The following is a 12406-nucleotide window of genomic DNA, read 5'->3' on the forward strand; positions in this document are numbered from 1 at the left end:
TAGAAACTACACGTATTAGTTCAGGTCCAATATTGTCTCCCTTGCAAAAAATGAAGATGGAGTGCAACCTCAAATTCCCTCCTTATCACTTACCTCTGCCGCATTGCCTACAGAACACAACCAGCTGGCAATCTATTTAAGTACTTATGTGGCCTCCATTTCTGTAGTATCTGAGCACCTCCCTGTGGGGTAGGGAAATGCTATTATCCCCATTTTACAGTTGGGGGACTGAGATACAAGGAGACTAAGTGACTTGCTCAAGGTCACACAGGAAGTTTGTAGTGGAGCATGGAATTGGCCCTGGGTCTTCAAAGTCCTATGCTAACCACTGGATCATACTTCCTCTTACTTAACAACTAGGCAAGTGGCAAACTGAAACTCCTGTTTAGTGTTCAGGATTCCTCATTTCTTCACTTGCATTATTGAGTCCCACACCTGACATTTGTCTGTTTATCAACCTAGTCCATCCTATCACAATCCTAGATTGTGAGCTCACAAGGGGAGGGATCATCTTTTTATTGTTGTCTGTACAGCACCCAGCACAATGGGCCTCTGATTCTTTACTGTAATACAGATGGAATAGTAATAAACAACAATAATAATGAATTTCTTTTGTTCTCACAGGAAATTCTCCTGAAAGGCTTAGAAGTCTTTCAGGAAATATATGGACTCCTTTGAAGAGGATCACATCGCTTCTCATAGCAGAAATCATCTCACTGTTTCATCATGAGACATTTACATTCCCATAACTACATGTATGGTTTGCAGCTAGGAATCTAAAATCCAAATTGTGCATGCACTTAATAATAGGGATGTTAGTCATCACAAAAAAACGGTGAAACGTTGCCTGGGAAAATGACACACGACCTTCCATTTTGTGATCTCAAAGCATGTGCAGTCAGTTCCTATCTCAGATCCTAGTGACTGGGCTCCTTTCTTAGTAGTTTATTCTTTGATGACCTGTGCAAGGGCCAGATGCAATCGCAGTCTCTGCACTCAAGTGTCTGCTCTTGTAATGCACCACCGAGGCACACTTATGGGGCAGATACGAGATGGGACCATTACCCTGCTCCCAGGATGACCAGCTGATTGATCAGGCTACTTTCTACAGCTGGTTTAATATTTTTCATCAAAATATTTTTTTTGTGATGAGCTTGCTTTGCAATAACAAAATATTTTTATTTTGGTCCAAATTTTCTGACTTTTCAACAAAAAACAGACGCCAAAATTTTCTGTGCCAATTTTTTTTTTGGTAACATTGTTCTGTTTTGATAAAAATATTCAGTCTAAGTTTTGAAAGCCAATTTTGTTTACCAAAACCTGAAAAATTTTAACAAAACCAGTATTTGGAAACTAAAACTTTGTCTTTGATTAATTTTGTTTTTTTGTTGTAAAAAATAATTTTGAGGGGTGGAAACTTCAGGGGGGAAAAAAAGAAAAATTCTCAAAATTCCCATGGAAAATAATTTGCATTTTTACTACTAGCTCTTCCAGTTACCTTGAGGAGAACCCCACACTAAGAAGATCCCCCAGCACACCAGGAAGTGCCACTGATTGCCATATATCTAAGTGAATTGATTGAGTGTGTGTTAGGTTTATTTATACTGACTTCTCTGTTTGTAGATCTTTGTGAGAAACATTCCCTTCCTCCCTGAAACTCTTTTCAGTGACTAAGACCTGGTCTACACTATACCATTGAGTTGACCCAACTACATTGCTCAAGGGTGTGAAAAATCCACACCCCTGAGTAACACAGTTGAGCCGACCTAACCTCCTGTGTTGACACCGCTAGGCCAACAGAAGTATTTTCCCATCGACCTAGCTACCAACTCTCAGGGAGATGTTTTAGAGTAGCAGCCGTGTTAGTCTGTATTCGCAAAAAGAAAAGGAGTACTTGTGGCACCTTAGAGACTAACAAATTTATTTGAGCATAAGCTTTCGTGAGCTACAGCTCACTTCATCGGATGCATTTTCTATTTGAGCATAAGCTTTCGTGAGCTACAGCTCACTTCATCGGATGCATTACCTACACTGACAGGAGAACTCCTCCTGTTGGCACAGGTAATGTCTACACTGAAGAACTACAGCTGCGCAACTGCAGTGATGCAATGTAGAGTAGACAAACCCTTATTCTATAGGAGATCCCCACTGTCTGTTCTAATAAAATGCAATCACACTAAGTCCTTCATTTCAGAACAATATATGCATAATGAAAATGTACCCCTGAGTCTAGCAGCACCACTTGTACTATGCTCTGGAAATGTTTTTGATAAAATACATATAGTCATTAATTTTTGTATATTTTGCATCATTGTATAAAATCAATTATATCAAATAAATTATTTTAGTCCATGATGGTTATAGCTAAACCTCACACTACACATATTTATTAGAGTACTAAGATGTGGCAGTTCTATAAACAGTTTCAAGCTGTTATAACAATACAACTATTTTAAAGAATTTTAGCTTGCACCTCTTTGCATACAGACAATGCTATTTCCCAATCAGCAGTCCAACAGAAAAATGACAGTAACAATGGTCTTAAGGTATCACATTATACTGAGCCATTGCTTGATACATGCACATTTGAAATTGTTTTTTACAAGACAAGTCCTACATGTTTTTGAGTGTATTCACTGGTGACACTTCTGTCTTGGTAGTGTAAATGGATCTGTAATGTAACGCTTTAGAATAACAATGCGAAAAACACCATGGGGAAGATTCTGATACCCCTTACACTGAAGGCGTACCAGAAGGTGCTCAGATACTAGTGATGAGCACAGTTTAAAAGCCTACAATAGATTAGAATAAAATATAGAATCAAATCGACTATAATAAAACAAATTGAAGGACATCTTACTCCACAGATAGTTCTATCGGTTTGGGACCACTTGTGGAGTATAGAACTACTCCACCTGTGTAATGGTATCAGAATCTGGCCCTTTATATTTCTCATGACAATGAAGATTAACCCACTACACTCCCCTCCTCCCTGCAAACAGGCAAGTTTCATCTGCTTTGTGCAGTGCCTACTGGCTGGTGTGGTTTTGTTTGGAGGCCCAACATCTAATTAAAAATATCCCAGAGGTACCAGTATATCTGTCTGGTGACCATAACAAATTACTATCCTGGAGGAAGAGTTCTTTACAACTTATATTTGACATTCACACAAAGTGCTCTGTTAATATTTGGAGAGGGACCATTAGTGGCAGTGTAGGCATGGAACCAGATTCTGATCTCTGTTATACTGGTGCAAATCCACTGAAGTCAATGGACTAACTCCTAATTTACATCAGCATAAATGAAATCAGGATTTGGCCTCCAGGCTTTTGTAGGTGACTCCATCAAACTTGAGCTAAAGCAGCAGATTAGAACTCTTCTCCCCTGAAGGCAGATTGATTATGATAATAAATTCTTATGCCAAAACATTACACTGTTCTTTATAGCCGTATAATGATTTGTTTTCAAGTGCCCAAGAAACCACAACACATAGGCCCCAGGTCAGCTAAGCACTTAAGAGTTATTGTGGAGTAGCAGTGTCACCATAGTTAAGGTTACATCATGACTTCTATTTAAAAGTCAACCTTTGTACGCAAGTTCTCTGAAATTGACATGATTTGAAATGTCAGATTGCCTTGAAATCTGGCATGCCTCAGGAGCGTACAGGGTAGGATTAGTGACCCAAATTTGGGGTCATTTGAGCCAGGGGTTCTTGAGACACATGCCCTGAAAAGATGGCAATTTTCAAAAAGTTTCTCAGTGGTTTTTTTTGTGTGCAGAGCTAGGAACAAACTATTGAAGTGATTTGAGTCAAAATGGTTTCAATTTGTCAAGTTTTACCCAACGAAGTGCATGGCACTCACTAAATATTTGGGGACCCAAACTGAAACCAGTATTTAAGAAAACTAATGTTATATGTGCCAGTTCAGAGAAACAGCTAGAATGTTTCCATTCCCACCAATGTATGTGCTTTAAAGCTTGACCTTTATAAGTGCTCAAGAATTCGAATGGTTACTCAGATTGACTTCAAATTCATTGTGCCTGATGGGAGTACAGGGTATGGTTAGTGTTTCAAATTTGGGGTCATTTGACTTAGTTACAGCTCCTTTCCTCCCTGCCCCAACAAACAAAACAAAATCCCAGTTTTCTTCAACTGCCTTGTATTGTTAACATGAGAGGGATTGATGACTGGATGAGTCACAGACCTTGTTGAGATTGATGGCCATGAATTTACCCTTCAATTAAGATAATTAAGGATAAGTTAATCACAAGCCCCACATAAGACAAAAGGCGTTTTGGATTGAGTGCCTGGAGGTGGCTACAATTAGCGAGTCATGGGTGGCAATTTTAATTTGGGGGGAATGTAATGGAAGTATCTGGGGACAAAATTAGACATGTGAATGTTTCCTGGGTGGGAGAAGGGGTATTAGGGGGGTGGAGGAGTGGGGAAATTGGGGGAGTGGTGTTTGGCAATGCACTAAAGGAAGGGGGATAAATGGGGTGCTTGATACAGAAAATACTCTGAGGGCATTCTGCGCCAAAATATATAAATTCTGCACACAATATTTTAATTTTCTGCAAAATTCTGCAAATTTTGTCTAAAAATAAATTGGGAGGCTTCAGCATGGCAGTGGGGAGCAAGGAGGTGGGAGATCATCCTGCATCCCCCCACCAGGACATAGACTCAGTGGTGAGGCTACACCCAACCCTGGCACAGCACAAGGGCTGCCCATTATTCAGAAACACCCCAGGGCCCTGCTCCTCTGTGCCAGGTGCCCCAGGAGTGGACAGGCAGGCTCAGCCTAGCAGGATTGAAGTGTGGATGGGCTTAGTGGGGGCAATCCAGGTGTGGGGTGTGAGGGTTCTCTGTGGGTCAATCTGGATGTGGGTGGCTCAGGGGGGATCTGGTTGCAGGAGGGATCTGGATGCACAGGGGCTCGTTGGTGGGTGGGTGGGTGAGGGTGGGGGGCTCAGTGGTGGGTGGGAGTAGGAGAGTGGGGCTTAGTGGGTAGGGGTCTGTCTGTGGGGGGGGCTCATTGGGGTGGTCCAGGTCGGGGGGTGAGGTTTGGCTGCGAGAGGGGCAGGTCATGGGAGAGTCTGGATGCACGGGGGTTGGGTGAACAGGGGAACAGCTCCCAGTACAGTGACCCCTCCCCCCAGCAGCTGAGGAGCAATGGGGACAGTAAGCGGGGGGAAGAGGGGAAAGGGGAGGTGCAGAGCTTCCTGCAGCTGGGGGAGGTTTCTGGAGGTGGGACTTAGCCGGCCCCAGCCTTGGCCACTCCTTGCAGGGGAAGAGGTGATCCAGTCCTCCTCCAGCCTAGCTGGGACTAGCAGCTGAGCCCGATACAGGGTAGGAGCCACAAGCCAAGGCATCTCCAGCCCCAACCCCCAACCTCCCACCCCCACGGTGATTTACCTTTCTGCCAGCTGCTCTGGGTGCCCAAAACGACATGCCCGTGCTGATGGGGAGGGGTGCATGACGACTCATGAGGATTCCCTTTGCTTCCCAATCAGAACTCATTTTTCTCCATGGAAGCAAAGAAATCTGCAGGGGACATGAATTCTGCACACACGTAGTGACACAGAATTCCCCCAGGAGTAAAAAGGGCAGAGAGGTTTGGGACTTAGATGAGGGAGACGTGGGACTTGGTGGGAGCAGAGGAGTGAGATACTGGGAAGGGGGATGCAGTATAAGTGTCAGGAGGACTGTGGCAGAATAGGTGCGGGGGCGCCTGTCAGCCCCACATTGCTCTGTCTACTGTTTGTATGCCCAGTTCTGGGGGGCTCTTGCCCCTCTCACTGCCCCCGTGTGTATGCCAGTGTCTGAGAGTCCAATGCCCACCAATAGGGGTTGGACCCTCACTCTCCATCACATGAGCTGGGTTATGGGGGGGCAGGGCTTGCCCTTTTGAGAGGGTCTGAGGCTCCCTCCCTACATCTATGTGAGCCAGGATCTGGGGAAATCCTGCCCTTTGAGCGGGGAGCTGAGAACAGGCATATTTCATTCATATCACAGGGTGGCTCTAAAGCACTCAGGAGCTGGAAGGAAAACCTACTCAGACGAATGGAGTAGTTCACAAGTCTCAGAGCTATTGTTTCACGTTGTATTAATCTCCAAGGGGTGTTCTCACTCAACTGAGAACATCACATTGAGGTGAATGAGCCAGTTCACACCTTTCAGAGCTTCCTATGCTGCAGATGCCTGTTTAGAGGAGCCCTAAGTCTGCGTTGTGCCTCTATCCTTCCTATGCAAAGGACGACACTTTAAAATGCCCTGAAATCCGCATGCCGACATGGATTATTGTGAAATTTGCTATATCTCATGGGTGTGCAAGATAGGGTTAGTGACCCAAATGTGGCCTCAGTTGAGCCAGGAGTTCAAGAAACATAGGCCCCAAAAAAAAGAGCTATTTTTCAAAAAGTTTCTGGGTGGATTTTTTTTGCACAGCACTAGAGAACAAACTATTATATTGCTGTGACACAGATCAAAATGGTCTCAGTTGGTCAGTTTTTACATATGGTAGTGCATGGCACCCACTAAGTCTTTGAGGGACCCAAACGGTGAATGGTGTGTAAGAGAACGTACACTTCTTCACTTGCATAGATGTGTTGTGATTACAGTACACGTGCACCAGAAAAGGAAAAACCCATGAGAAGGTTTTTATGCAACCATTTTATACCTGCCTGGGTAACTCAAGGGACTGTGCCAACATCGTTGCCCCTGGTGAGCACCCTACCAATGACAGTTCTAGTTCAAACCTTTGTACACCTGGGCAATATAAGATTTAATAACCTTTTTCCCCCTTTAATAGTACTGGATGGAATCCTGTGGGTGGGAGTCGATGGGCTGTAAAAGGTGAGCAGCTTGTACATTTCAGGTTTCAGAGTAGCAGCCGTGTTAGTCTGTATTCGCAAAAAGAAAAGGAGTACTTGTGGCACCTTAGAGACTAACAAATTTATTAGAGCATAAGCTTTCGTGAGCTACAACTCACTTCATCGGATGCATTTACATTTCAGAAACTGTAGACTGGGCAGAGTAAATGTATGTGTGTTAATGGGGCATACTGGGGCACTTCTGAAAGAGGGCAGAGTTAGATTACATAGGCAACCCAACTGTGCATTTCCTGTTTTTCAGAAGTTTGTTGTTTTGCTCAACTTAGTGTTCTGCAAGGGGATGACATATCACCAAGCAACCTCAACTCTGTGTTAACATAGTTTTTTTGCCATTGAATATGACTAAATCCCAGTAAGGTTTTTAAGTGCTTTGCTGAATAGTAATAGACTTAAGTACATGCTTAATGATAAGCACATCTTTAACTAGTTTGTTGAACTGGGGCCTTACTTTCTAAAAACTCAAGCCTACGCAGAAACAGCAAAATATTTTGCTTCTAGTTTTGATGAAAGGTTCTTGGATCAAAAAACATTTGCATAAAGCCTTCCTGGTTTGATTTTCATGTTTGAGTGCCAAACTAGCTGAGTTTCATGCTTGCGCTGCAGTGGTTATATGTCTGTCCCAATGTCTAGTTTGGAGCTCTCCCATATTTGGTGAAAATTGTAATTAAGGTATTGTCTTTACAATGGTTAAAATCAGCACGTTAAATGAATTTGTTGTGCAGATTTTAGCGCAGTCTAAAGAGTTTCCTCAGAATAGCCCTCAGGCTAATCCTAAGCAAAATGATTTTAAGGAGAACAAACAAACAAACAAACAAACAAACAAACAAACAAACAAACAAACAAACAAAAATAACCTTTATACAAAATCACACTTAAGAAGAAAAATCACTTCCAAGTGGTTCAAGTAGTTACTTTTTTTTATTTGAACAGAATTAAATAATTTAATAGCAGTGGAGGAAAAGGCTGTACAATTAATATTTATAAAGTTAATCTCTGAAGTAAAGCAATAGTATAACATACTAAGCAACATACCTCATTCTTTGATCATCAGGAGGAGTCATTTCCAGATCATGGGTAGGGCCATTCAAACCAATGACATGTAAAGAAATGCTTGGATTTTCCATTCCAGCCTGGAAATTAAAAATGACAATAAATAACACCTTACATTTATAGATATAACTTTTTATCTGAACAGTTCCTAAAATGCTTTGTAATCATAATATACACAAAAATATCTTATCTTATGAAGTGCAATCACCCCTGGGCTGGAACGCAGAAGCTGTTTAACAGTGCACAGAAAAAGCATACAACAGTTTTGAGCAGGCATTGAAGTGTGAGGAACTTAGGATGGTAGGATGTAATGGCCCACATTGAAATTTGGCTAGAACGTTGACAATAACATCTATCACATTTGTGAAAAATGTCATGGTATTTTTAGTAACAAGGGTCAGGATCTCAATTTGATGCCTTATCTGAAAATGGCAGGGTATCCTTTAGCCCTATGTTGGACATTGGTTGAACACTGGCTTCTGTGAAAGAGCACCTCCTACTGAATCATCAGCACCACTTCCTGCAGCATTTATGTATTCTCTTGATGTCTCCTATCTTCAGGAGCAGCTGAGTTTGACCTGGCTTAGCATGTGAGATCTGAGGGGACCATCACACAAAATGAGATGTCTGCAGGAAGCAGCTGTGCAGTACAGTACAACAACATACTATACTGCAGCAGAAAGTAATAATAATATTCCACACTGGCTTGAAATTTGCACCAGACGCTCTTCACCTGCAGCAACAATCTTCTGTAGGGCTCTGCAAAGCAATGCAGGATTGGCCCTTTTCATCCCTAATTCATTTTGTCTCCCTAAAGCTAAGGTGTGGTGTGTCTGAGAAGCCTGACTATCTGTCCGGTCTACTATTCCATCTTGAATTTTACAGGAAAATCTAAGTACTAAATTTTCCTGATTGCCCTTTTGATGTAACGGCACAAAACCAACAAATATCATAATTTTGTTTGCAACTTCTCAGATGTAGTCATGCCCCATCTAGCATCAAAACCCAAATGATTTTGTCCAGGTACAAGAGGGACAAAGACTTTAGACTTTACTTTTTCTTTTTACATTTTTGAATGACTACTAGCAGTGTCAGAAAAATGTACTTTTACAAAGGCAGCAAAAGAATAATGAAGACTACAGTTTAACAGTTCAATGGGGAATGAATGATCTTTTCTCTGTTCATTGCACTGCTTATGAATATGTTCTATTATACATTACCATATCGGAGTCAGCTGGAAACAAAACCATGAAAAATTCAAAACCTGTTCACTGTTTGTTTATATTTTCCCTTACCTTTGGATAATGATATGTTTTAACAGTAGGGTAAAGACTGCCAGTGTAGACTGGAATTTCCATAGTAGAGACTCTGGAGTCATTTATTGTTGCATATGCTAACCTAGTGCCATCAGGAGACCACCAATGTGCTATATGAGTCTTCAAGAGCTCCTCTAATTTAAAAAGAAAAAAGCACCTATTAGACATGAAACCAAACAGCACAGAGCTAAAGATCCTAGTCTAATCATAGCACATGGAGGATGCAACAGGAAAATCACTAAAAAATGCTCGTTAAATTATGCGATATCACTAATGAACACAACTGATAATAATTATTCTCAACATATAGGTTACTAGGCATAAATACTGCTCAAGAAACATCAGGTTGCGTATATTATCAGGCACATATGCCCATGACACCATAAAAGGCACTGCTGTCGCTGCGTTAGGTATATGGTACACAGATATGTGAACATACATATTAAGTACGTACTGTACATAATGTCATGTATAAGTATATTGAGAGTTGGGGCCTATAGCTCATTGCTGGCAACGAAAAGGATGATATTTCATAGCTATTATGGACTACTGAAAATGCTTCAGAGATTGAGATTTTATTCTCTTTAAGGAGGTATTGGTGGTCTTAAATTGCTATAGCACTGAAACAAAGATACAAGCACATGTCAAGGACCGAAATTTTTATTTTTCTAATTACTGCTCCCAGGTTTGGAAAAGTTTGTTGGTCTGAAGAGGGCAGGTAACACTGGCACATCATAGGCTACTGACATACTAAAAGCATGTCATTCTGATTACCATCTTGCATTTTATTACCACTTCATTTCTGACAATTTTTTCAAACCAGTATTTTATAAACTGCTGGAGTCAGGAATTAAAGCTTCATAGCACTGAAGGCTGAGACTCCAGACTTTCAGGTGGCATATATATATACATAAAATGCAATAATATCTACCGGTTGTTCAGACAAGAGCCACAAAAATTATGTCATAATTCAAGTGTGTGCGTGTGTGTGTGTGTGTTTGGTGGGAAATCAAAATGGTAATCAGAAAGACAGTGTCTTGCAACATGCCAGGCCCAGAACCACCTCTAATGCTTACCTAATATGAATTCCAAGAACCTGTAGTAGTAGCCAGGGCTTGTCTGCCTACATAGCTGTGCCTTTTAGGGCTGAATTCTCTAGAAGCTTTAGCTGCAGAGAATCTGTAATTCTTAGTCTCACATCAAAAGAACAAAACCTATCTTCCTGTACAGTATTCTGTACAGCATATGCAATCCCTTCTGCTGTGCTTTAGTCAGGATCACTCATATGATATTAAACCTCTTAAAGAAAATAGATTATTACCTTTTACAAAACTGGAACTTTAAGAAGTCAAGTTAGTGTCTTCCAAATGCCAATAAATAGAGAAGTTTAGGACTTAAAGAGTGATTTCTTCAGCCTTTGTATGCATCTAAAAGCTGAAAGCCTCTTTGCAGACAGGATTAGAGAGAGTGTTGGAAACTAGAAGTTATGAAGAAGAGTGAAAACATTCAGAGCTTTGGTCATACAGGGTTTTGGTCCACTGGATCCATGCACCACACCACTCCAAAGAGATCCTCTGGTATGATCTCCCTCTGTTGTGCATAGGGATGGGTTTACAGAGTCCCCATATGCCAGATCTGCACTGTTGTCACTACATACAAACACACACAACTTTTAAGTGTTTTTTTGGGCTTTCCACATGTGACGCTGACAGACCAGCCAGCCTGTGTATGATCCATTTGTCTGTGTTTACCTATATCTTGTTAGAAGTTTAACAATGTAACCAGATTAGCTTGTGGATGCTAATTCCTTGCCATGTCTTAATTTCCTTACATCATGTATGTGGATGGGTCAGTTAATCTTAAAATCAAAGATGTGAGATGGTATAACTGGATTACCTGTGTATGCTTTGTAACTAGAATGTTAACTTCAAAGTGATGAGATAATGTGTGCTCAAGAAAGAAGAATCCTCAGTCACACGCTGTGCTCAAAACACTTAACAGCCCACTTCAGCTATAAAAGTGAAACCTTGGGCCTGATCCTGTCATCTCAGGTCTGCTTAAATTTTAACAGGGGAAGTCTAAACCATAGTACCAGGTCACCAAGTAGTTACCTAGATTACCCTGGAATTCTCATGAAAAGACTCTATCAGACTCTACAGCTAAACTGCATTTTGATACAAAACTTTTGGAATGATTCCAGAGAGACTTTCGCAAACCAGCAGCTATAATATCACTGCTCTGATACTGAACTATGAACCCTGAAAATCATTTGAATGTATATGATCCTTTAACTCTTTGATCACCTTTAGCTTTTAGTTACAAAAGGATTGGCATCAGTGCGGTTTTTGGGTAAGATCTGAGACTCATATTGACCTAGGATGAGTGTCTGATCCTTTGGGATTGGCAGAACTATAAGTATAGTGAATAGAATTTTCAATAACCTCTCATTATATTAGACTTGGTTGTCTAGATGGGAGCCAAGGGCTGGGTTGCCTACAGGAGACTGTGTTTGGCTTCTTGTTAACCAGTGTGGTACTATTCTTTTGTTACTGGCTCGGTGAATCTAATTATAAATAAACCACCAGTTTGGGGGATTGTCTGCCCTATTTCTTGCATTGTGTGCCCTGAGTGTGGCATTCTCCATGTGGCCTGTCAAGGTTCCTTCCCCACTCTGAACTCTAGGGTACAGATATGGGGACCTGCATGAAAGACCCCCCCTAAGATTATTCTTACCAGCATAGGTTAAAAACTTCCCCAAGGTACAAACTTTGCCTTGTCCTTGAACAGTATGCTGCCACCACCAAGCGTTTTAAACAAAGAACAGGGAAAGAGACCACTTGGAGACATCTTCCCCCAAAATATCCCCCCAAGCCCTACACCTCCTTTCTTGGGGAAAGCATGATAAAAATCCTCACCAATCTGTACAGGTGAACACAGACCCAAACCCTTGGATCTTAAGAACACTGAAAAATCAATCAGGTTCTTAAAAGAAGAATTTTAATTAAAGAAAAGGTAAAAGAATCACCTCTGTAAATCCTGTAAAATCAGGATGGTAAATACTTGACAGGGTAATCAGATTCAAAACATAGAGAATCCCTCTAGGCAAAACATTAAGTTACAAAAAGACACCAAACCAGCAATATACA

At 41.3% G+C, this 12406-nt stretch overlaps 1 protein-coding gene across 7 annotated transcripts in view; it reads right to left on the reverse strand.

Moving 5' to 3' along the window:
- Window positions 1–12406, reverse strand: part of DPP6 (dipeptidyl peptidase like 6) — an 868888-nt gene that overhangs the window by 74444 nt on the left and 782038 nt on the right. For all 7 annotated transcript variants that reach the window (XM_038391573.2, XM_038391575.2, XM_038391569.1 and 4 more), the window contains exons 9-10: window positions 9240–9394; window positions 7927–8024 (exon numbers count right to left, since the gene is read on the reverse strand). In XM_038391573.2, coding sequence (XP_038247501.1) covers window positions 7927–8024; window positions 9240–9394 — 253 coding nt within the window. The remainder of the gene's footprint in view (window positions 1–7926; window positions 8025–9239; window positions 9395–12406) is intronic.

The sequence above is a fragment of the Dermochelys coriacea genome, chromosome 2, assembly GCF_009764565.3.
Source record: "Dermochelys coriacea isolate rDerCor1 chromosome 2, rDerCor1.pri.v4, whole genome shotgun sequence".
NCBI lineage: Eukaryota > Metazoa > Chordata > Testudines > Dermochelyidae > Dermochelys > Dermochelys coriacea.